The sequence below is a fragment of the Tachysurus fulvidraco genome, chromosome 10 (assembly GCF_022655615.1).
Source record: "Tachysurus fulvidraco isolate hzauxx_2018 chromosome 10, HZAU_PFXX_2.0, whole genome shotgun sequence".
NCBI lineage: Eukaryota > Metazoa > Chordata > Actinopteri > Siluriformes > Bagridae > Tachysurus > Tachysurus fulvidraco.
In genome coordinates, this window is record NC_062527.1 from 3,865,514 (window position 1) to 3,890,641 (window position 25,128).

General features: G+C 40.5%; 1 protein-coding gene across 1 annotated transcript; it reads left to right on the top strand.

Annotated features, from left to right (window-relative positions):
• Nucleotides 1-794: 794 nt before the first annotated feature.
• myo5ab (myosin VAb) lies at nucleotides 795-23,180 on the top strand. Its single transcript, XM_027163877.2, has 40 exons — nucleotides 795-1,010; nucleotides 1,379-1,489; nucleotides 2,031-2,202; nucleotides 2,425-2,569; nucleotides 2,845-3,001; nucleotides 3,127-3,270; nucleotides 4,444-4,525; nucleotides 4,831-4,938; nucleotides 5,089-5,195; nucleotides 5,828-6,093; nucleotides 6,228-6,309; nucleotides 6,416-6,556; nucleotides 7,211-7,336; nucleotides 7,452-7,535; nucleotides 7,664-7,789; nucleotides 7,937-8,034; nucleotides 8,231-8,317; nucleotides 9,039-9,147; nucleotides 9,224-9,435; nucleotides 9,529-9,685; nucleotides 10,215-10,454; nucleotides 10,619-10,813; nucleotides 11,015-11,108; nucleotides 13,792-13,940; nucleotides 14,055-14,168; nucleotides 15,680-15,817; nucleotides 16,335-16,391; nucleotides 16,725-16,937; nucleotides 17,491-17,531; nucleotides 17,723-17,803; nucleotides 17,890-18,079; nucleotides 18,208-18,301; nucleotides 18,431-18,577; nucleotides 19,015-19,169; nucleotides 19,340-19,429; nucleotides 19,895-20,045; nucleotides 20,677-20,944; nucleotides 21,051-21,225; nucleotides 21,327-21,407; nucleotides 22,021-23,180. Exons 1-40 carry the CDS (start codon nucleotides 984-986, stop codon nucleotides 22,171-22,173), a joined length of 5,367 nt encoding a protein of 1,788 aa, XP_027019678.2. The 5' UTR covers nucleotides 795-983; the 3' UTR covers nucleotides 22,174-23,180.
• Nucleotides 23,181-25,128: the final 1,948 nt, after the last annotated feature.

Below are 25,128 nucleotides of genomic sequence, written 5' to 3' on the forward strand. Positions count from 1 at the left end.
TAATAAAACAAAAATAAATGTTTAAAGCGTGCTGTCTTTAAGTAAGTTTTTATTTATTTATCTACAAATGATTCTATATAAAACAGTGTCAGAGTGCCAACACACTGTTTACACTGTGTTCAGCACATCCTTTGCTTTATAGCCTACACACATACACTACATACATAAATATATACATATATCCATATTACACAAATGCTATCGGCGCTTTAAGAAAAATACCAAGTCCCACACTAGTGCACTAAACAGTGAAGATAACTCAGTATCAGTACTAGCACTATCTCAGTATCAGTACTTGCTCAATATCAGTACTAACTCAGTATCAGTACCAGCTCAGTACTAGTACTAACTCAGTATCAGTACTAACTCAGTATCAGTACCAGCTCAGTACTAGCACTAACTCAGTATCAGTACCAGCTCAGTATCAGTACTAGTACTAACTCAGTATCAGTACTAACTCAGTATCAGTACTAACTCAGTATCAGTACCAGCTCAGTACTAGCACTAACTCAGTATCAGTACTAACTCAGTATCAGTACTAGCTCAGTATCAGTACAAACTCAGAATCAGTACTAACTCAGTATCAATACTAGCTCAGTATCAGTACTAACTCAGTATCAGTACTAGCTCAGTATCAGTACAAACTCAGAATCAGTACTAACTCAGTATCAATACTAGCTCAGTATCAGTACTAACTCAGTATCAATGCTAACTATGGCATACTATTTCCACATACTGTTTAGTGTTGGTGTGGACTTTGGGGACGTTACCTTTCTTCACCGCTAGAGGGCGAGAGAGTTCAGACCGGCTCGACTTCAATGCCATCTCACATCTACACACAAAGATCATGCTTTCTTGGAAAGTGTCGGAAGGAAGAAGCTGATTTAGAAATTGGCAGATGCCAACGTTTCCCCTTGTTATTCTATCTGTTTATCCTTGAAGAAAGTTTATTTATAAGAAAATAAAAGGGATTTGTAAGTGTTATGGAGGCTCCTTCACTCTACACAAAGGTAATGTAACTGGACATGAAACTAAACTCAGGAAAGTTTACTTTTATATCTCAGATCAGTGCTTTTAGATTGTGTACTTTTGTAGGTTTTGTTACACGAGATCAAGGTTTGTTTGTAAGTTTTGTTTGTTTGTTTGTTTGTAAAATTTCTATGGGGATGTTCAGTGTTCTCTGAACTTTGGTCATTTCCTGTATAATTGTGAAATTATCCAAGGAAGCACTTACAAGTTTAAACTCTAAAAACATCAAGTCTTCAGTCAAGCACACAATGGAGGCCAGTCTCAAACAAAAGCCATGTCCATTGATGATATTTTACTCCTTTCCCTTCTCTTCATCTAAGCTTTTTAACAGCCTCCTGATCCTTTGCAGTTTGCTCGAGTTTGGATCCCAGACTCTCAGGAGGTTTGGAGATGTGCACAGCTAACCACAGACTACAGACCAGGAGACACTGCACTTCAGCTGCAGCTCCAGGATGGAATGGTGAGCCGGAAAGATAACAACATTGACTTTTTAGAGTTAATAAATATTTAATGGATCGATTTGCTGATCTCAACACTTTAGCTTGAAAATGAAGTCATTGCTCTGGTTACTGATCTGTGTGTTTTTCAGCACTTGATAAACATTCATGCATACACACTACAGGCAACCCAAGAGTTAAGTTTTTAGATGTCTTTAGATGTCTGAACCCAAATAAGAGGTTTTAAAATTTTGAAATATTCAAAACAAATATTTAACATTCAAGATTTTGCTATATTAATTCAAGATTTTGCTATATTAATTAAATGTGAGCAATGTATGATATTGTCCAACCGCTTTGTGTTTTGTCCCAATAACCTGCACCTGCAGAAGTAAGTCCTGCAGCTGGAGTCACAACATAAGACAAGCTTCAGTCTTAATTCCCTCATCTAGAAAAGAAAGTTCTTTAAATGACAAATAAAATGTTTCTAAATCAGTATTCAGACTTCCTAGATTCCACATTAACATGCAATCATTTGACTTTAATTCCTATTTTTTCCCTAAGGAGTTGAATTACGAATTAGACCCCAAAAGCAGAACTTTGCCTCCGCTCCGTAACCCGGACATCCTGGTGGGTGAGAATGACCTTACAGCTCTGAGCTACCTACACGAACCGGCCGTGCTGCACAACCTGCGCATCAGATTCATGGACTCGAAGCTTATCTACACCTACTGCGGTGAGCCGTTCAGTCACTGTGAATAAAATGAATTCTAGACATTAGAGTTTTGTCATTAAACAATTCACCTGTGGATATCATAGCTTTTTAATATCCTGACAAGTTTAGTGTACTTGTGTAATAGGAGCATTGGGATACTGAATCTGGTAATAAAACATTTGGTGCTATCTCTGTGATCCCACAATGAGTACTGTTGAGTGAAATGTACGTTTTTTTTTTTAGGAATCATCCTGGTGGCTATCAATCCTTATGAGACGCTACCAATCTATGGAGCAGACTTCATCAATGCATACAGTGGGCAGAACATGGGAGATATGGACCCACATATTTTTGCAGTTGCTGAGGAAGCCTATAAACAGATGGCTCGGTACGTGAACTGAATGTGCATCACCTTTTGTACTCATTTTCCTTACACTGTTCCAGCCTATTCCAAATGGAAACAATTCTTTTCAGCTAGTCTGCTCAGAATAGATGTTAACATCCATCAACCCTCAAATAAAAGTGATTGACAAGAAGACTGAAAATGGACTGCAATCAGCATGTCTTCATCACTAGGCCATTAACTGAATGAAAAATTGTATTGACTCTCAAGAATCGGGGCTGTGCCGAATGACTGCGTGACCATGTCTCTTCTTCCAAAAGAGATGACAGGAATCAGTCCATCATAGTGAGTGGGGAGTCTGGAGCAGGGAAGACAGTATCCGCTAAATACACCATGCGTTACTTTGCCACAGTCAGCGGCTCCTCCGTGGAGACCAGCGTGGAGGAGAAAGTGCTGGCATCCAGCCCTATAATGGAGGTAGTCTTCAGTTTGTGCATTTATTTCATTCTGTTTTTATGTGAATGTATTGTATTATAAATGTTTCCTCTTTTGTGAAGCATGAGTCTATTTTCTCTAAATGCACATAATACATTTATAAACAGGCAATTGGCAATGCAAAGACAACACGGAATGACAACAGCAGTCGCTTTGGGAAGTACATAGAGATTGGATTTGATAAGAATTACCACATGACTGGGGCTAACATGAGGACGTACCTGCTGGAGAAGTCTCGAGTGGTGTTTCAGGTCACTGCTTTACATAGATTTTTTTTCCTGTCTTTATTGCTTGTGACGTTTTTCACTTCTTCTCAGTGTTAATGCGTCAGACACCATGCTGTCCTGGCTGTGTTTAGGAAATGCCTCAGCTCATGTTTACATGTGAAAAATCCCTTGATGATAAACCTCACAATTCCACACAATCTATTTATTTTTATTCATCTTCCAAACCTTTTTAACTCATCGAATGTGCCTCATTAACTATGTACCATTATTTTCCAAAACAAAATGTTTTGTAGTAATATAAATTCAGGAAGGAATGAGAAAAATACTTATTAAGGAAGTTACAAGTGATGTATGTGAGATACATTTAAATTAACCAACAACCTGAAAGTGAGTGCAAAGGAAATGAATTTACTAAAAATAATTCAGCAGTCGGAAATTTCTATTAACATTTGACATTTTCTCCTGACTTATTGCCTGAAACACACTTTTCTTCTGTTTTTTTTGTAAACACAAAGACAGCATTGTTGTCTAATGCCCACTTTATTAGAAATACCATTCATGCAGTTATCCAATCAGCCAATCATATGGCAGCAGCACAATGCATATACCGTAACCATGCCGATACAGCTCAAGAGCTTCAGTTATTATGATCTCTGTGACCACTGGATGATTGTTGGTACAGATGTGCTGGTTTCAGAAATTGTCGATCTAATGGGATTTTCACACACAACACTCCAGAGTTTACAGAGAATTGTGCGAAACGCTGAGTTAGTTTTACTTCTGTGAGGTTATCAACAGCTTGTTGATCAGAGGAGCCAGAGGAAAAGGACCAGATGTTTGTGACAAACTTAGTGAGCAGAAAAGCACCAACATGCAACAATAGGATAAGATTCACATGAAACACACTGGGTTTCACTCCTGTCAGCCAAGAAGACAAATCTGAGACTATCATGGGCACAAACTGGCCAATGGAATATTAGAGGAAAAATAGAGTCTGATTCTGATGTTTAATTGTGAACAGTAACTGAAGCTCCTGACCTGCATCCGCATGCTTGTTCTGCTGCCACACTACTCGCCAATTAGAGAACTGCAGGAATGAATGTACTAGTGTTTCAAAGAAAGCCGTAACTGTAATGAGCTCGGAATTCCATACAGATGATCCTTACATCTGTAGCATGTTTATATTCCTCATTTCAGGCAAATCAAGAGCGCAACTATCACATCTTCTACCAGCTTTGTGCCTCTGCCCATTTACCCGAATTCACAGCTCTGCAGTTAGGTATAACTCCGGTTCTGTTCTGTTCTGTTCTCTTCTTTTCTCTTCTGTTTCTATGAATGTTGAGATTTAAAAGTTTGCTGTAATTACTTTACTTTTTGGGATCTAAGTGAACTGGAATGTTCTTGAATCACTCACAGTAAGAATGATCATGACCGATATTAATGTCTCCAATTAATCTCATCCTAGTTTCTTTTTATTTTTTGCTGTATGATCCTGCCATGATCAGATGGTAACTGCATTTCCTCTTGTAGAATTACTAGGCTGATTTTTTGTTACTTCATTGAGTAATCACTCTTTGTTTGAAGGCAGCGCTGCTGAGTTTCACTGCACTAATCAAGGCAAAAGCCCTGTCATAGACGGAGTGGATGATGCTCATGAAATGCAAGACACTCGGAAGGCTTTCTCACTTCTGGGTAAATTGACTATTTATTTTTTTGGTATTTATCTATTCTATATATTGTTGTTTTTTTTTACCTTATTAAAGATTTAGAGTCTCTCTGAATTGGGTCAGGCTTTGAAATGGTTTTTGTATGATATTGTTTAACAGTTTAAATCTATCACAGGTATTAGTGAAAGTCAACAATTAGATTTGTTTAAAATCCTGGCTGCTATTCTTCATCTGGGAAATGTAGAGATGACGGGGAAAGGCTTAGGAAACTGCAGCGTCTCAGTGAGTATTAGTAACATTGCTCTGAATCGCTCTCCATGTACTGAATGAGCTGAAGCACTTTACTACAGTAATGTGGTCTGTGCTCTTTGAACCTTGTTATCAAGGATTCATTTAAAGTCCACTACATGTGTTGTAAGAGTGTGCTATTTGGTATCTATGGTATATAACACATTGTAATGCAGTATAAAAGAATGTTACTGTTGCTGTTTTTACAAGATGGAAGTATCACAGATTTGATGGTAGTTCAACGCCTAGGTTCTGCAGTTACAATCCTGAGCTCAGGTTAATGGTAGTGACTGTTTGGACTTTTTTTGGGACTTAAACCCATCCTACTTCTTGCATGGATGATGCTAAATTATTCATAGGTATAAATGAAAATGTAAATTGCTCTGTGAAGCATAACACACTGTTCATGTATAATGAAAGTGAATCACTCATGAGGTATTTTGCAGTGTGTAATTTTGAGGCAACACCACTTCCATTGTACAGTTGTTTTTCTTTACAATGCTAGATATTCTAAGAGCATTTACAATATTTTACTATCATCTCATTTAAATGGTACACTGCTTGTGTTTTTAATATTTATTTCTCCTTGGCTTGGTTCTTGAAAGATGCTTGTGTATTAATTTCAGGCTGAAAGCCATCACTTGACTATATGCTGTGATCTGCTCTCGGCATCTCCTGAGGTCATGGCCCATTGGCTGTGTCATAAAAAGCTAAAGACAGCCACAGAAACCTTCAGTAAGCCTCTGACCAAAACGGAGGCCCTGGACGGCCGGGATGCTTTGGCTAAATACATCTATGCCAAACTTTTTACGTGGATAGTTATTCAGATCAATAAGGCTCTGCATTCATCCAGCAAGCAGCACTCGTTCATTGGGGTGCTGGATATCTATGGGTAAGTAAGAGATTTCTATTATCATTAGTACCCTTTAACAATTTATTGACCAGCTTTTCACAAAAAGAAACTTATTGTTACAGGTGATGTTTTGCAACTTTATTGGTGTTGAATCATTTAATTTGTGTGTTCAGGTTTGAATCATTTGAAATAAACAGCTTTGAGCAGTTTTGTATTAACTATGCTAATGAAAAACTCCAACAGCAGTTTAACATGGTAAGTGTGTTGCATTTACACTCTGGTTTTTGCATCAACCAAGGCTGACAATTGCTATGTCAAAAACATCAAAAATCTTTTTGTGTTACTGTTTTCAAACTGAAAGCACGTGTTCAAACTGGAACAAGAGGAATACTTGAAAGAGAAAATTCCATGGACTCTGATTGATTTCTATGACAATAAGCCATGTATTAACCTAATTGAGGCAAAGATGGGAGTTCTGGATCTGCTGGATGAGGAGTGCATGGTAAGTATTTTGTGTTATTTACATTTTTGCATTTATCAATCCATCCAAATACCCAATTCACCACTCATCTGTCCATTTATATTTACAGCATTTGGCAGATGCCCTTATTCAGAGCGACTTACATTTATCTCATTTATACAGCTGAGCAACCGATGGTTAAGGAGTTGCAGCTTGGTGGCCCTGGGATTTAAACTCGCGACTGTACGATCAGTAGTCCAATACCTAAACCACTGAGCTACCACGTCCTCAAATTTCTTTATAACAAGCCCATTCATCTAGTCACCCTGCCACCAATCTGTCCACCAACCCTGCATCCAGCCATTCATTAAACCATCCATGTGTCATCTGCCTATTCATTCTCTACGTCCTTTTACCATGCATGCACCCACTCATCCATTTGCCCACCTGCCCAAGCATAAACCTGCCCATCCTCCTGTCCATCCAGCCAACCAACCACCCACACTAACATTCACCATTCATGTGTCGGTTCACCCGTCTATCTGTCCATCTGTCCAGGATTTATTTATTTATTTATTTATTTATTATTTCATCTGTGTGTCCCAGATGGAATCAAAATAAATAAATCATATTGTTTTATGCTTTGTCACTTTACTCAGTCTGTTGTTATTTTTTAATCTGCCGCAAAACCCTCAGATGCCAAAGGGATCAGATGATTCATGGGCACAAAAGCTCTACAACACCCACCTGAAGAAGAGTGATCACTTTCAGAAACCACGCTTGTCCAACAAGGCATTCATCATCCATCATTTTGCAGACAGGGTAAATAACTCATTGAAATTTTCCAATAAAATTGATAATGGCCCTTTTATGATTTTGCATTACTGTTTTTCATCTCGCTTATCTTTATTGCTGTTTCTGTTTGATTCTGCCTCAGGTGGTGTATCAGTGTGATGGGTTCCTGGAGAAAAACAAAGACACGGTGAATGAGGAACAGATAAATGTGCTGAAATCGAGTAAGGTTTGTCCATCCCAGAAACACTGGGTAGATCCACATTTGAGACTCCAGACTGACCAACAGCAATGTGTAAAAGAATTCTTTGAGTCTTTTTATCTTAAAAAGCATCTGTTCTCTAATGCTCATTTTAGTTTGCTTTGCTGCTGGAACTCTTTAAAGAGGAGGAAAAAGCTCCAATCAAAGTAGCCTCAAGTCGCACAAAAATGACTCAAGTGGGTCAGTCTTTCAGAGAGCACAAGAAGTCTGTTGGACTGCAGGTATGTGGGATGACCTTATACTGATACTTTGGTATATAAAACTTCCTCCATTACAAACACTGTCCTCTGACTGAGCAGAATTGTATTGTATTAGACAAAGTATAATATATTTTTTTTTGTTTTATTTCTTTTAATTTTTCCTTTTAGTTCAGAAACTCTTTGCAGTTGCTGATGGACACTTTAAACACCACAACTCCTCACTATGTGCGCTGCATAAAGCCCAATGATCAGAAAACTCCTTTTGTGTTAGTACCTTGGACTTCAAACTTATTATTATTTTTAATGGCCCTTTTCTTGTTTCATATTTGAGTACCTTAAGTGTCTAATCTCTCTCTTTCTCTCTCTCTGTCTCTCTCTTTCTCTCTCTGTCTCTCTCTTTCTCTCTCTGTGTCTCTCTCTTTGTGTCTCTCTGTGTGTCTCTGCCTCTCTCTCTCTCTCTAGAATGAACCCCATTAGAGCAGTGCAGCAGTTGCGGGCATGCGGTGTACTGGAGACTATCCGCATCTCTGCAGCAGGCTTCCCATCCAGGTTCAGCTATACAAAATATGCTCATTTAAATACACCGAATTACAAGTGGCTAGTCAAAATTATTCCTCTGCTGGTGATGGCATTATGTTTTTTGGGTTGTCTATCTGTCCAAGCATGTGTCCATCCATATTAATTAGCGCCATGTCACAAGAACAGTTGGTTGAATGTTTATAGGAATTACATGACGGCCTGCAGATGAACTGATTAGATTTTGGAATTGAACAATAGCTGTTATTTCAACAAATTCTTCAATTGAGAATTATTATACATTTAAGTGTATTTCATGCATATAAATTAGTAAGATGATAATGTATACTTGATGATGTGACAGGTTTTTCTGTTGTACTTGTTCTGGGAAATGCCTACATATGAATTATGCTTACCAAAAAAACTAATCTGTATGTGCTTGTACAGTCGCTGAGTCTTAGTGAATCAACCAGCTTAAGCAAACGAGTGAACTTCTCTAATTGCTTTGTAATTCACTTGACCAGAAAGCTTTTCTATGTTTTAATTATTTCTGATTTATAGATGATTAGCACAATAATAATACCAAAATTAATATTCACAATTTCAACATGAGTGATACAAGAGGACAAGGTATTAAAATGTATAATAATTAAGTGTAAATTAATGTCTTTTTTTTTTTTTAAGTTTCTGCGTTATTCACTTTCTGGAGATTTTAAATGTTCCTACATCGTGTAATGTATAGGCTCTTTTTCAGGTGGACGTATCAGGAGTTTTTTAGTCGGTACCGAGTTCTGATGAAGCAGAAGGATGTAATGTCAGACATGAAGTTAACCTGCCAGAATGTTTTAGCAAAGCTGATACAGGTGTCTCAATTCTTCATGCTCTGATATTAATAATGTAGTTGTGTGCTAAATGTTAACAGCATGTCTCTCTCTTCAGGACACGGATAAGTACCAGTTTGGGAAAACTAAGATCTTCTTCCGGGCAGGGCAGGTGGCATATTTGGAGAAACTGCGAGCCAATAAACTCCGCGTGGCCTGTGTACAGATCCAGAAGACCATCCGGTGCTGGCTCGCCCGCAAGAAATATCTGCATCTGCGCAGAGCTGCAGTCACCATGCAGAGATTAATACGTGGACATCAGGCTCGGACGTGAGTGAATTTAAGTTTTGCGTCTGTATTATACTATAGAGGATGCTACAAATCTCTACACACTGATAACACTATTCTGTCCATTCTCCTCAGCTTGTTTAAGTCCCTGAGGAGGACAAAGGCAGTTGTAGTCATTCAGAAATACCAGCGACGGTATGCAGCCAGGCGAATTTACAAACAGAAACAAGAGGCAGCGGTTCTCCTTCAACGCCTGCTTCGTGGACATGGAGCCAGACTGCGATATAGACAGGTACAGTATGGAGTTTACTTCATGCTAGAAAAGTTACAATTACAAGTTCACTGCAGGAATTATTCTATAGAATATTGAATATATAAGTGTTTCACTCATTCTGAATTTAGGTTGTAATTATCGACCATTCATTTCAAAAGCAGTGAAGTAACGAAGAGGTTCTTATAAGGCAAGGCAATAATTACATCGATGCCCTGTGTGCTTAGACTTAAACTTCGGATTTTGGTTATTGAGCTGTCATTCATCCCAGCTTTTTTCATCCTAACATTTTTACGTTTTGAGATTTTGATCGATAATCTCTTGATTTTTATCTTGATTTCACACATTGCTGTGACTGAATGTTGGCAAAAATGAACAAAACAAGTATTAAATCTGGCTATCTAAGTATAGTTTTCTAACACAAATCCATGCAGATGTCTAGTTTGGATCACTATTGAAAGATATGAAGTTCATATGTTCATTTGTTTTGATCCAAACCTTAAAAACTAAGGTTTGCTTTCTGCACTTTGATATGGTGTGTCCTTCTCAGCTCCGGTACGAGCAGAAGGTGGTGGTGGTGCAGCGCTGGCTGCGTGGATGGCTAGCACGGCTGCACTACAGGCGCACTGTGCAGGCTGTTGTGTATCTGCAGTGCTGTGTACGCCGAATGCTGGCTCGACGACAGCTCAAGAGACTCAAGATTGAGGCGCGTTCAGTCGAGCACTACAAGAACCTCAGTGTAGGCATGGAGAAAAAGATAATGCAGTTACAGAGGAAAGTGGATGAACAGGTAAGATCCTTTTCTTTATAGGTTTTGGTGAAATATAGTAAACAAAATGAATGTAGCATAGCCATGAGTTTCTAAATATTGATTGAGTGTTAAATTTTAGATCATATTCATTTGTTTTCTGTGTGTGCGCGTGCGTGTGTGTGTGGGGGGGGGGCAATCTCCAGCATAAAGAGAACAGGGGGCTTTTAGAGCGCTTGTGTGCAGTTGAGAGCTGGAGTGTGACAGAGACGGATAAATTACGCACTCAGCTAGAAGCTCTGCACAGAGTGGAGGAAGAAGCTCGCTGTTTTAGTGGCCAGGTGTCTGCTCTGCAAGAGGAGCTAGGATTGACCCGGCATGAATTGGAAAGGAACAGAAAGGTGGGTTGTACAGGTGGTACACAATTTTATAATTTTATATACATCTGTAGTCTATATTTAAATGCCTGTAAATATCATTTTAACAAACATAATATCTGGCACATCCTCTGTCTGAGTTTATTTTATTCTGTTTATTTTGGATCCTAAGAAAATAAAATAACATCAGTGCTTAGGTAAAATCTTGTTTTTCCTGCAAATCAGATGCTGTCTGAGCTGAAAGAAACAAACTGTCTGCTGAAGTCTGAGAAAGATGAGCTAAACAGGCTGATCCAGGAACAAAGCCAAAAGATTACTGGTAGGTGTACATCATACAGTCATGATGTAACTGTAACTGATTGTACTTCAAGTCAAGTCAAGAAGCTTTTTATTGTCATTTCAACCATATATAGCTGTTGCAGTACAGTGTGAAATGAGACAACGTTTCTCCAGGACCAGGGTGCTACATAAAACAAAGACAGGGCTAAGGACTTAGTAAGTAAGTCCTAACCACATAAAGTGCAACTTTGCAACCTGGTGCAAACAGTGGAGTACAAGACAACAAGACAGTGCAAGACAGTGCAAAACAAAAGGCAGTGCAGAGTTACAAGACAATAAAAAAAAGACAAACAGAAACAGTGCCAACCAGTGTAAATACTGAATGTTCAGACAATATTCCGTGCAGTAATACTAGAATGAATACAGTTTCTTGGCAGCAGGTCCCTGAGATAATGTATAGGATTGTGCAAAAACAGCAAACAGATATTGTACAGTATGTTAGATAAATGTTAGACTGTGTGCAAAGAGCAAAAAAGTAAATAGTGTGCAAAACAGGTTGTAAACAGATTGATGGATGTATATTAGAAGTGTGTGTATTTGGTGTAGGTCTGTGTAGTCCATACAGATGATGTGTGTGTATGTTGTGCTCAGTACAGTTCAGTTCAGTTATTGAGAAGTCTGATGGCTTGTGGGAAGAAACTGTTACACAGGCTGGTCATGAGGGCCCGAATGCTTCCGTACATTTTCCAGATGGCAGGAGGGTGAAGAGTGTGTGTGAGGGGTGTGTGGGGTCATCCGCAATGCTATTGGATTTGCAGCGTGTGGTGTAAGTGTCCATGATAGAGGGAAGAGAGCCTCCTATAGTCTTCTCAGCTGTCCTCACTATCCGCTGCAGGGTCTTGTGATCCGAGATCGTACAGTTCCCAAACCAGACAGTGATGCAGCTGCTCAGAATGCTCTCAATGGTCCCTCTGTAGAACATGGTCAGGATGGGGGGAGGGAGATGTGCCTTTCTCAGCCTTCTTAGAAAGTAGAGATGCTGCTGGGCTTTCTTGGTGATGGAGCTGGTGTTGAGTGACCAGGTGAGGATCTCCGCTAGATGAACACCAAGAAATTTGGTGCTCTTGACGATCTCTACTGATGATGCGTCGTTGTTTAGCGGAGAGTGGTCGCTCTGTGCTCTTCTGAAGTCAACAACCATCTCTTTAGTTTTGTCAACATTCAGAGACAGGTTGTTGGTTCTACACCAGGTAGTTAGCTGTTGCACCTCCTCTCTGTATGCTGACTCGTCGTTCTTGCTGATGAGACCCACCACAGTCGTGTCATCGTCGAACTTCAATATATAGTTTGATCTGTGCAGTGCTGCACAATCATGAGTCAGCAGAGTCAACAGCGGTGGACTGAGCACGCAGCCTTGAGGAGCTCCAGTGCTCAGTGTGGTGGTGCTGGAGATGCTGTTTCCGATCCGAACTGACTGAGGTCTCAAAGTCAGGAAGTCCATGATCCAGTTGCAGAGGGAGGTGTTTAGTTCCAGCATGCTCAGCTTCCCAATCAGGTGCTGAGGGTTGACTGTGTTGAATGCTGAACTAAAGTCTATGAACAGCATTCGTACATAAGTGTCTTTATTGTCCAGACGGGTGAGGGCTAAATGAAGGGCTGTGGCAATGGCATCGTCTGTGGAGCGGTTTGGACGATACACAAACTGCAGGGGGTCCAGTGAGGATGGTACCTTGGACTTGGTAGCTTGGAGCTTCTCGAAGCACTTCATAACGATGGGTGGGACGATAGTCATTGAGGCAGGACACTGTAGACTTCTTTGGGACGGGGACAATGGTGGTAGCCTTGAGGCCTGTAGGAACAACGGCACTGCTCAGGGAAATGTTGAAAATGTCAGTAAAGACATCCGCTAGCTGTTCTGCACATTCTCTGAGCACCGTGCCAGGAATGCTGTCTGGTCCAGCAGCCTTCGGCAGGTTAACTCTGCATAGAGAGTTCTCCTCATGTCGGCTGTGGATAGACAGAGTACCTGGTTGTCGGGGGGAGGGATGGTCTTCCTTGCCATTACGTTGTTCTGTACCTCAAACCGAGCATAGCAGTCGTTCAGCGTGTCTTGGAGTGAGGCATCACTATCACAGGCAGGTGAAGCTGTCTTGTAGTTCATGATCGCCTGTATGCCCTGCCACATGCGCCGGGTGTCTCTGCTGTCCTGGAAGTGGCTGTGGATTGTCTGGGCATGTGCGCGCTTTGCCTCTCTGATGGCTCGGGACAGTGGTTAGCATGGTTAACACGTTTGTGGATGCGATTCCTGTCTTCACCCTGCATGTGTGGCGTTTCCTCCCCCAGTCAAAGACACATGCTGTAAGCTGATCGGCATCTCTACATGTCTTTAGTATGTACATTAGTGTGTGTGTTTGTGACCTGTCGTTGCCATCCTGTCCAGTGTGCCTTGAGCCCTGAGTCTTTACACTGACTTTGGATGGATGGTATTAACTTAGCTGGTTGTCTAAAATCAACATTTCTGCATTGATTCAAGCCAGTCATTTTTCTAACCATTTGGAGCCACTGTTCTTCTCTCAACAAGACCCCTCACACAATAGCCTGGCTCAGAGTGGCGATAAAGAGAGCAGTAGTATTTGTTCTAGTTGCTTTACTAGCATTGACTTAAAAAAAATGTAATGTCTTTTTTTCTTTTATTCCTACTAAACACTCACACACATTTATAGATCAGCTGCAGGAAGCTCATAAGAAATACACAGAGCATCTGCAGATGGAGCTTAATGAAGAGCGTACACGCTACCAGAACCTTGTGACTGAACACATCAAACTGGAGGCCCAGTACGCTGATCTGAGATCAGAGCAAGAGGCTACAACAGTAAGTGCTGTTCATTTAAAGACTTCTGCAATCTCAGCAGGATAATTAAAGCTGAAAGAAACGTAAGGGAGAAAATTGAAGAAGATAAAATGTGCTTTTCTTTCCCCCTTTCAGTATGCTACAAACCTAGGTCACATAAGAAAAGACTCTGCGTTCAGCAGCAATGAATCAGAATACACTCAATGCTCTGAGTGTACAGGGTCAGAGGTCAGCATACAGGTTCCAGAGGTAAGTGTCTGTTTTAACCTGGAATTTATTGAAGCTGGAATCAAGATGATGTTTAAATCTTTGTTCTCTTCTTGTGTCACACTCCACAGTGGTGGGTAATGGCTCAGATGACACTCGGTGCTATAAGAATATGTCTTTTTTTTTTTAACAGAAATAGTCAGTTTTTCATTTACTCCAGTGTTTAGATCTTCACTATAAATGGTGATCTCAAAAGCATTTCTGCTCTCCGAGATGATCTTAAATTTACAACCACTAAAATTCTGTGTAAGGTCATCACAGTAGAGGTAAAAATCAAACGTCTTACACTGAAAGAAACGTCTTACACCGAGTCCTGACACGTTTTATATCAGACTTAAAATAATAGAATAATTCATTTCTTTATACTGATCAAAAATGTCCATAAAGTTGATTTCCATACTGCCAGCAGACACCTGTGTACTGATAAAAGTGGGTTTTTTGTTCCAGTCCCTTAGTGTTACAGATATCAGCATGGAAGGGGAAAGTAAGCTTTCATTACATCCCTGGAAAATGATCGGAAAATGTGATGATTCATAACTTTTGTGATCCAATTAAATGTCCTTTAGTATCATATACTGTATGTCCTTTACTGTGTAAGGTCGGGGGTTCGAGTCTCGGGCCGGCCAAGACTGAGGTGCCCTTGAGCAAGGCACCAAATCCCCCCAACTGCTCCCCGGGCGCCGCAGCATAAATGGCTGCCCACTGCTCCGGGTGTGTGTTCACGGTGTGTGTGTGTTCACTGCTGTGTGTGTGTGTGTGTGTGTGTGTGTGTGTGTGTGTGCACTTTGGATGGGTTAAATGCAGAGGACGAATTCTGAGTATGGGTCACCGTACTTTGCCGTACGTCACGTCACATATTTGTAGATCTACAGCGTCACATATTTGTTAGTAGCAGTAGCGTAACGGACTTCACTTGGTGGGGAAAATGGTTGGAGCTTATTTGTTTTGAAGCCGGTGGAATGTGTAGGAAGTCATTGTGTATTGTCAGAGGTGTTTTACCAACTTGGGGTTATTTAATACCATGTTTTCTTAGTTCACAGTCCCACATCTCAATCAGTAATTAAGTCAGAAAAGGGTTTTGTTCAGTTTTTTGCTGTTCTGCTACTGTCAGTTTGCTTTTCTAGATTAGTCAGTGGTGTGATGTATATCAAATTCTCTTGTCTGTTGTGTTTGAAGTCAAGCAGTTCAGCTTGATTCAGAAAGAAATATGTCAACATATGGATTCAGATCTAGCAGTTTCGTTGGGATGTTAAGGAATTGTGTCATTAAACTGCTTCATGCTTATTAAACTATTAAAATGTTAGGTTCATCAGTAATTAAAGAAAACGTTCAGGATAGTAAATACCTCCATTATGGAAATATAGTCTCATATTTGCATGGGCAGTGTTTATCTTGACCAGTACAGTATCTATATGACATTGCATGCAATGGATGGATCAGTAGTGTGCTGTTGATAGTCTCTTGTAAGTCCATGTCTGTGCTATCTGCTGCAGGACGAGATAAAGGGAAGTGTGGATCTGTCTCTCCTGCTGAAGCTGCAGAAGCGAGTTGCTGAGCTGGAGCAAGAGAAGATGGACCTGCAGAGAGAGTGGGATTCCAGGGAGGAGCAGCTCCAGCAGGAACATGACAAGGTGCACATACACTGGAACTGGCTTAGAGCCCAGACTGCTAGATTTTGTTTCAAAAGGAATCCAAATGGAAATATTTTTAGTTATGGTAGCCACTTTGATACTGATATTGAATTGAATTTGGTGCTTCAGTAGACTTGTTAGCATTCAGGGAGGGTGGAGGCTAACGTTATTCCTCTGAGACACTTGAAGCCAGCCAACCATGCCTTTTTGACTTGCTGCTCGTGCTAAGCCACAGGGCAGAGTAACAGACTCTGAGGAATTGCCTTAACTGCATCTTTTCCTCATATATAAGCTCACCGATGCTCACCCCATGGCTAGGGTCACAGTGATTGACTGGGACGGATGGTCTACTCTCTGATCCCTGTCGGAGATTTTGGCCAATTTTAACAAATTTTTGAAATTATTGGGTTTTGAAATTGCATGGGCTTAATCATGAATAAACTAGTTGTTAGTACTAGTATGGTTCGATATATAGGCTTAAAGGGATCATGAATGTATATTATGTATTCTGTTTTAGGACCTGGATGAGTGTCGGAGAACATTAGGAGCTGACCGAGACTATGAGGCTCAGAAGGTAAAACCGTACAGAGCAATTCCTTCCTTTTTTATTAAAGACTGCAGTTTTTTGTAATTAATCTTAAGACCTTTAGGGATAAAAATCTGCCTACATATTTACTGGATATATCACTGTTAGATATTGGCTATAATGACTATGGCTAATTATTACACTGTTCTTATGATTAATGTGTTTTTTTTATTTGCCGGCTTTGGGACGATTTCCCTGAAGCAATCTCTGTTTAAGTGCCTCACTCAAGCCAGGAATAAAATCAGGATGCTTAGTTTTATTTCGACAACTATATTGAACGCAGCTTTTTTTTTCCTGCCACCCACCTCTTTCTCCTACCAGCGACAGGAGCTGGAGTCAGCAAATAAGAGGCTGAAGAAGGATCTGAATGATTTGCGTGCATCTCTCACTGCGGGGAAAAGCTCAAGATTAACACCAGCCTATAATGTGCTTCTAGAGCAGCTGAGCTCCACTACGGAGGAGATGGAAATGCGCAAAGAGGAAGTGCTTATGCTGCGCACTCAGCTGATCAATCTAGAGGGCTACAAGTTTAAGGTGTTGTGCATAAATAGAGCTGCATTTACCTTTACAGCTGAGATTCCGCACAGTCGGTGTGTCGTCGTCGTCCCACTGTGCGGTCTAGATGAAATATGAAAATTAAAGTTATGTCACATTGGAATTCTCACATTTCATTCACAATTTGGTCACCTTCCAGTTCCAGCTGGAGAGGGTAACAGATAACACACCTGAGAAAAGTGCTATCCATACCTGGGTTTACACTCATAGTGGGTAATGTTGCTGTGCTTGATGTCAACGTGTACACTATCCATTCTAACCAGAGAGCACAGATAATTTTGCTCTCTTGGTGTCATGGATGCCTTAATGCATTATTGGGATTAGATCTTGAGATCTCTTGACCAAAGGGTGAAAGAATTTTACAAAGGACTGACATCATTACATAAAATTCCAGCTTAAAATAACATGCTACACAAACGTATAGTGAAATCTCGTATCTTCTTTCCGAAGACATTACATGCATATTATTTATATTACTCCTGTTGCTTTCTCATAAGAAACTCACCGTTTAAAGATCTTCATCCTCTTGTAGGAAGCAGCAGTGACTCAAAGTAACTCAAGTGACTCCAGCAGGTATTTCTACACACACCTCTCTTTAACCATATAGTCCCTCAGTGTCTGAATTAGTTTTAATTTAGTTTTAAAAATGACAAGCTTGCCTCGCTACACACACACTGTCCTGTTATCTCTCTCTCTCTCTCTCTCTCTCTCTCTCTCTCTCTCTCTCTCTCTCTCTCTCTCTCTCTCTCTCTGTGCATACTCAGATCCCCAACTTTAGATCTGCATGAGCTGAATGAGGATGGAGAGCTGTGGATGGTATATGAGGGATTGAAAGAAACTAACAGGTGAGGACATAAGAGCATCAATCTCTGCTATAGCATTTACAATGTTTTCATACTTTAATTGATTTCCACCTGTATCACTCATACAGGGTGCTGGAGTCTCAGCTACAGGCTGAAAGACAGAGTCATACAGAGGAGTTGCAGGTCCTGAGAGCTGAGTTGCAGGTCCTGAAAGAAAAGAGAGATCAGCCACAGCATCCTCTCTCTGATACACTCCAGACTGGTCATGTAAACGCAGCCCTCCAGAACGAAATCACCCGTCTCACCCGTCATAATCTGGTGAGTGCAGGAGCAGATGGATAAATTGTGAATTGTTTTTTGGGAGTTAGTGGGTGTGTCTCAATCAGCTCCCGAGCTCTACGTCATAATACAATGAAAATATTGAATTATATTCCAAATTAATTTAGGAGCTAATGGAACAAATGGACAAACAGGACCGAACCATTCGCAAGCTGAAAAAACAGCTAAAGGTTTATATGAGGAAGCTTGAGGAGTCAGACAGTGAGTTTAATCAGACTTGGCACATTTACAAATCTGTATACACAATAAAATGCTTTAGTGATCTTTATACTGTGTATTTTTTTTATAAAAATGTACTGTCTTAGTGAACTATTGTACTGGTGTCTACAGATACCTCTTTGGACCAGACATGTACAGGCAATGGAGTGGGTGAAGTTCTGTCAGAGGTCAACATCCTGCGCAAAGAGCGGCATTGCCAGGGCATGCTGCAGTACCGAAAGGAGGATGAGGCCAAGCTGTTTAAGACGCTAATCACAGGTGAGATAATGTATCACAGTTAAAGGCATGTAGAAGTACCTTGGGATTCACTGGAGATAGCGTGAACCCAGAACAGTCTTCACACCAAACCTTTAATGCTGTTTGAATTATAAGATTTGTAATCTTTAAGGTTAAGCTCTCTATGCTAAAGAGCTTCTGATACTCAAATTGTCTGTCATTGTTTCCATGGCTACCAGCGTTCCTATACAACAATCAGTGTCACTGACAACTGTTCTCAGGCCAGTCCTTCACACCTAGTGGTGTTTGTTGTCCTGACACAGCTGTATTTTAAAACACTTATGTTCATGTGCCCCAAGTCTGACCCAAGTTTAATGAGTCCTGTAATTTCCTACAATTCTCTGTAGTAAATGTTTTTGTTGTTGTTGTCGACCTGAACAATAATGCCCAATGATTATAACAGATTATATTTATGACAGATCTAAAGCCCAGGGGGGTTGCAGTGAGCCTGATCCCAGGCCTACCAGCTTATATCCTCTTCATGTGCCTCCGCCATGCTGACTGCACGAACAATGACCAGAGAGTTCACACGCTGCTCAACTCCTCAATCAGCAGCATCAAAAATGTGCTAAAGGTTAGATTACAACATGATGGGCTATTTACAGCGGTTTAAGTAAAGGATAACACAACAGAACACAAGATAACACAAGTGTTGTGTGGTGTCTGGTACTGATTTGTAATAATTTTATTAGTGCAATAAGGATAGAAGTTCAACCTGTATATGTAACTGATATTTTTTTGCAGAAAAGAAGCAGTGATTTTGATACGGTTTCATTTTGGTTGGCCAACACCTGTCGTTTCCTGCACTGCCTGAAACAGTACAGTGGTGAAGAGGTGCGTGCGTGTGTGTGTGCGTGCGTGTGTGCGTGCGTGCTTGCGTGTGTGCGTGCGTGTGTGTGTGCGTGTGTTTGTGTGTGCGTGTTTGTGTGTCACACGCTTGTTGCCTTTCAAATTCAGATTTTATTCAATTTTCAGATTTAACTTACCAAATGTCATAAAATACATTCAAAATAGAATACAAATAAAATTCCTATAAAAATGGAATTATACTTATTGGAATTATTCACTATATAAGAAGCAATGGAATTGATATATAGCACCAAATATAATATGTGAATTCTGTATGATTGACCAGTATGATTAGTGTGATTTAAAGTGCAGACTTGTTTCAGTGAATGTAAGCAGTGAATGCTGTGAAGAATCTAGTTAAAGTTGTGCTGAAAAGCTGTGTGTTTAGTATATGTCTCACCTATATGTCTCACCTATGTCTCACCTATAACTATGGGTGTCTGCTTTCAGGTGTACACAAAACACAACACTCCCCAGCAGAACAAACAGTGCTTGTTGAACTTTGACCTCACTGACTATAGGCAGGTTCTGAGTGATTTGGTCATCCAGATTTACCAGCAGCTCATCAGATGCATGGAGGACGTCCTTCAGTCTATGATCGGTAAGGGCCAAGGATCTCTTCATCTCTTCACTGTGCTGTGATGCAATCATTACAAGCCTGAAGTTGCCTATTTTCTCCTAACTAGCATCCTGAAGTGTTTTATTCCTCTTCCATCGCAGAAAGCAATGACATTTTTTACTAATGTAAAAAACATTCACATTTTTTTTGTTTTTAGTTATTATTATGGAACATTCACTTTCTGTTATGAACAGTGTTTCCAACACCAGCCTCTCTCTTTTTTCTCTCTTAAAGTTTCTGTCTTATAAAAAGACAGCTACTGTTATAGCTGCTGTGTTAGAAATGTAATCAACACCTGACCAATCTGATTTTCCCAAAACCAACACAATATCTTCTTCTGTATGTATTTGCAGTTTTCTCTCTCTCTCTCTCTCTCTCTCTCTCTCTCTCTCTCTCACACTTTCTTGGTCTGTCTCTTTCTTTCTCTCTTTCTCACTCTCTCTCTTTTTGTGTCTCTCTCTTTCTGTCTCTCTCTCTCTCTCTTTCTCTCTGTCTCTTTCTCGGTCTCTCTCACTCTCTATCTCTCTCCATCTCTCTCACACTGTCTCTCTCTCTCTCACTCTACGATGGGTTTCCTTTTTTACTTGCTCATTCCTGTTTTCCTGGTCTCCAGTGGCAGCCATGTTGGAGCAGGACACCATCCCTGGAGTGTTGGGGCTCAAACCCACAGGATTGAGGAAGCGATCCTCTAGCACCTTCACTCTGGAGTCAATTTTGAAACAGCTGGATTCATTCCATTCCACTCTATTCCAGCACGGAAATGACTCTGAACTCATCAGACAAGTGCTCAAGCAAACATTTTATGTCATCTGTGCCACAACACTCAACAACCTGCTGCTGCGCAAAGACATGTGCTCTTGGAGCAAAGGACTGCAGATCAGGTACTGACCACTAGGGGGTACAGAGTAGAAATATTGTCTGCTTAATGCAAGCTTTTATTTTTTTTTATTTTTTTTATTTTTCAAATATTAAACTTTCTCTGTGCAGGTATAATGTGAGTCAGTTGGAGGAGTGGCTGATGGATAAGGGAGTGCAGGGAGGCGGGGTGCGGGAAACTCTGGAGCCTCTGATCCAGGCTGCTCAGCTGCTGCAGATCAAGAAAAAGAGTCAGGAAGATGCAGAGGCAATCGCCACAATGTGCACAGCGCTCACTGCCACTCAGGTCTCCATCCACTCACAAACTAAGTTAGTTTTATTAAAATGTCAGTTCTTTTTTATTGCAAAAATACAAATTTGACTTTTTTTTTTTTTTACTTTGAACAGATTGAGAAGCTCCTCAACCTGTACACACCAGTAAATGAGTTTGAGGAAAGAGTGTCTGCATCGTTCATTAAATCTGTACAGGTAAGGTGTGTGTGTGTGTGTGTGTGTGTGTGTGTGTGTGCCTGTAAAGTGAAAAATATTACCTTTTGAAGACAAAATAAACTTACAGACACAGTGAGTAATATAGATTACGGCTGTTAAGAAGAACCCCAACAACCAAAGTGTTACAATCAAAACATCAAATAAAGTTCATGGCAAACTGCTAGTGCTTTGTAGTAATTGGTTACAAGTGAAGAAGAACTTCATGCTTATTGGTTAAAAAAAAATTAACACAAATTGTCATATATGTTTAATAGGACAGGGAATATGGTAAAAATCTACAAATTCTAAGACTTTGAGAACTAAATGATTTCAACCCCTGATCAGAAACCATTTCTGTTAATCATAAATAAACAGCACGGCCGTATTAGATCAGTCCTGATATAATCTGGCCTTCAAGGACATCTACCTGCTTTCTCACAGAGCATGTCTAAATCACATGCAGCAGATATACCAGGCCTGTGATTACTCCCATAAATGCTGTGGCTATGAAGTGTAATAGACTATTACTTAAAGATAATAAAATAATAACCTATAGATAAATTGATTAATCATGTTAAACAGTGATTATTTTTTCTGTGTCCACTCTACACAGGCTTTCTTAAAGGACCGCCAGGAGTCTCCTCAGTTGCTCATGGACAGCAAAATTCTCTTTCCTTACAGTTTTCCCTTTAACCCTTCTCCTGTGGCGCTAGAGAGCCTTCAGATTCCCCAAAGCCTCAACCTCAGCTTCCTCACCAGACTATAACAACCACCAGGAGCATCATAATTTAATTCACTTGAAGCCTAAGGGAAACTTTCATTGCAAATATACTGTGAAATAAATTTAAAAAGCAGTACAGTATATTTCCAGCATTAATAATAATAAAAACAGTATAATATTATAATATCTGTCCTTACTGAATGCACCAGACTTGACAAAGTATATTTTGTTTTAAAGTAAATAGGGGGAAATAGGGGGGAAAATGGTATATTTAGCTACAAGCCATAATAAAATATCTGTGTTGACCAACACCTTCTTATTGTTATTCACCACCTTTTCCCAAGAGGATTTAAACAGATAACCAGAGCAGACTTTAAGACCTTTTTGTCCACTTGGCTGTTTAATGCAATGCTACAAGTCCAAAAATATTTTGCTTCCTGAAGAAATGAAAGAAGTGATGTAAACAGTGTCAACAGTGATAACTGTAATAATGGTCTGTGGAAGGTCCAGCTGTATGATCGAGTATGATGATCCCTGGATAAATCTACTTTCAAAGCAGTCAGCTTTGCCTCATAGGTGTAAAAACGTTTGGCCTTTTTGCATCAGTACTATGTGATTTATCGGGACTTTATTCTCTTAGTCTGTGTTTGTTAATCTGACATTTAAGTTTTATAATGTTTCTGTTGCCTACATTATTTTTAAGAGCCAAAAGAAGAATAGTGTTTCTACTTGAAGTATTTCATAAGTGAATGAACGTAGTGAAATTTCACTAGATTGGTGTGATTAGCGTGTGTACAATGATGCACTGTGATGGACTGGCATCCCACTCGTGATTCTTCTCACCTGGCATTGTAACTGAACGTGTGTGTGGGATTTCTATTGAATTAAGTTATGAATGATTATTTATTAAATGATAATATATGATGTCTTCTAGACTATCTAGAGCCTATACAGCAAATTTTTTTGTTTGTCACCTTTGTAGCTTTGCTGCCCTATGTGTTCTTTTCATGTCACAGTTGTTTTCTCTGGGTTCTGTGGTTTCCTCCCTAATATTTACATTTACATTTACATTTACAGCATTTGGCAGACGCCCTTATCCAGAGCGACGTACATAAGTGCTTAAATCTCTAACACTGAATACATTAATGCTGGTTCACTAGGTTACATACTTAAGATACCATGAGTTTAAAACATTTGTTCAAAGTTACAATGAAAAAGTGTCAAAGGTTTTTTTTTTTTTTTTTTTTTTTTTAATGCAAAAGATAAGGAAAGAAGTGCTAGTTGAAGTGCTTCCTGAATAAGTAGGTCTTCAACCGCCGCTTGAAAATAGCCAGTGACTCGGCTGTCCGGACCTCTATGGGAAGTTCATTCCACCACCTTGGTGCCAGTACAGAGAAGAGTCTTGTAGTATACTTGCCTCTTACCCTGAGAGATGGTGGAACCAGTCGAGCAGTGCTGGTAGATCGGAGGTTGCGGGGTGCAGTGCGAGGAATGATGAGGGCTTTGAGGTAAGAGGGGGCTGGTCCATTTTTGGCTTTGTAGGCCAGCATCAGTGTTTTGAACCGGATGCGTGCAGCTACCGGAAGCCAGTGGAGGGATCGCAGTAGCGGGGTGGTATGCGAGAACTTTGGCAGGTTGAAAACAAGCCGGGCAGCTGCATTTTGGATCATTTGCAGAGGACGGATTGCGTTCATAGGTAGACCTGCCAGCAGTGCATTGCAGTAATCCAGTCTAGAAATGACAAGAGACTGAACAAGTACCTGGGCAGTCTGTGTGGACAAAAATGGCCGAATCCTTCTAATGTTGTAGAGAAGAAACCGACATGAGCGAGTCACATTTGCAACATGAGAGGAAAAGGACAGTTGATTGTCCATGGTTACCCCAAGGTTGCGAGCTGTGGCTGAAGGGGAGATCAGATCGTTGTGCAAGGATATAGCAAGATCGTGACCTGGGGATGGATCACCTGGGATGAACAGCAGTTCAGTTTTGCTAGGATTGAGCTTTAACTGATGAGCAGTCATCCATGATGAAATTTCTGCCAGACATGCTGAGATCCGGTCAGAAGCTGTGGCATCTGAGGGTGGGAAAGAGAAGATAAGTTGTGTATCATCAGCATAGCAGTGGTAAGAGAACCCATGTGATGAAATAACTTCACCAAGAGAGTGAGTATACAAGGAGAAAAGAAGAGGACCAAGTACTGAGCCCTGTGGGACGCCAGTGGAGAGTCTGCGTGGAGCAGATGTCACTCCCCTCCATGTTACTTGATATGAGCGTCCTTCCAGGTAGGAGGCAAACCATTCCCAAGCTGATCCGCAAATCCCAAGACTCTTGAGGGAGGATAAGAGAGTCTTGTGGTTGACCGTATCAAACGCTGCTGAAAGGTCAAGGAGGATAAGGACGGATGATAGTTTGGCTGATCTAGCAGTATGTAGCTTCTCAGAGACATCCAAAAGGGCTGTCTCTGTAGAGTGAGCTGCTTTAAAGCCAGACTGTTTGGGATCTTGGAGGTTGTTCTGTGAGAGATAGACAGACAGTTGATTATAGACAATGCGTTCAAGAATTTTTGAAAGAAATGAGAGAAGTGATACCGGTCTGTAGTTGCTGATGTCTGATGGATCCAGAGCAGGTTTCTTTAGGATGGGAATAACCCTTGCTCTCTTGAAAGTAGTTGGTACCTGACCAGATGCTATGGATCTATTGACGATAGTAGAAATGAAGGGCAAGAGGTCTTGTGAGATGGTCTGGAGCATAGTGGTAGGGAGTGGATCCAATGGGCAGGTGGTAGGATTGCAGGACTGGATGAGTTGTAAAATCTCTTCTGCTGCCACAGTTGAAAAATGTGACAACGAAGGTGTAGGGGAATCCATACTCTGAGATGTAAGTGCAGTCGGGGCTGAAGTGAAGGTCCGGCAGATTTCCTCAATCTTCTCCTGGTAGAAAGAAGCAAAGTCTTCTGCAGTCAGGGAGGATGAAGAAGGTGGAGCCGGGGGGTTGAGCAGA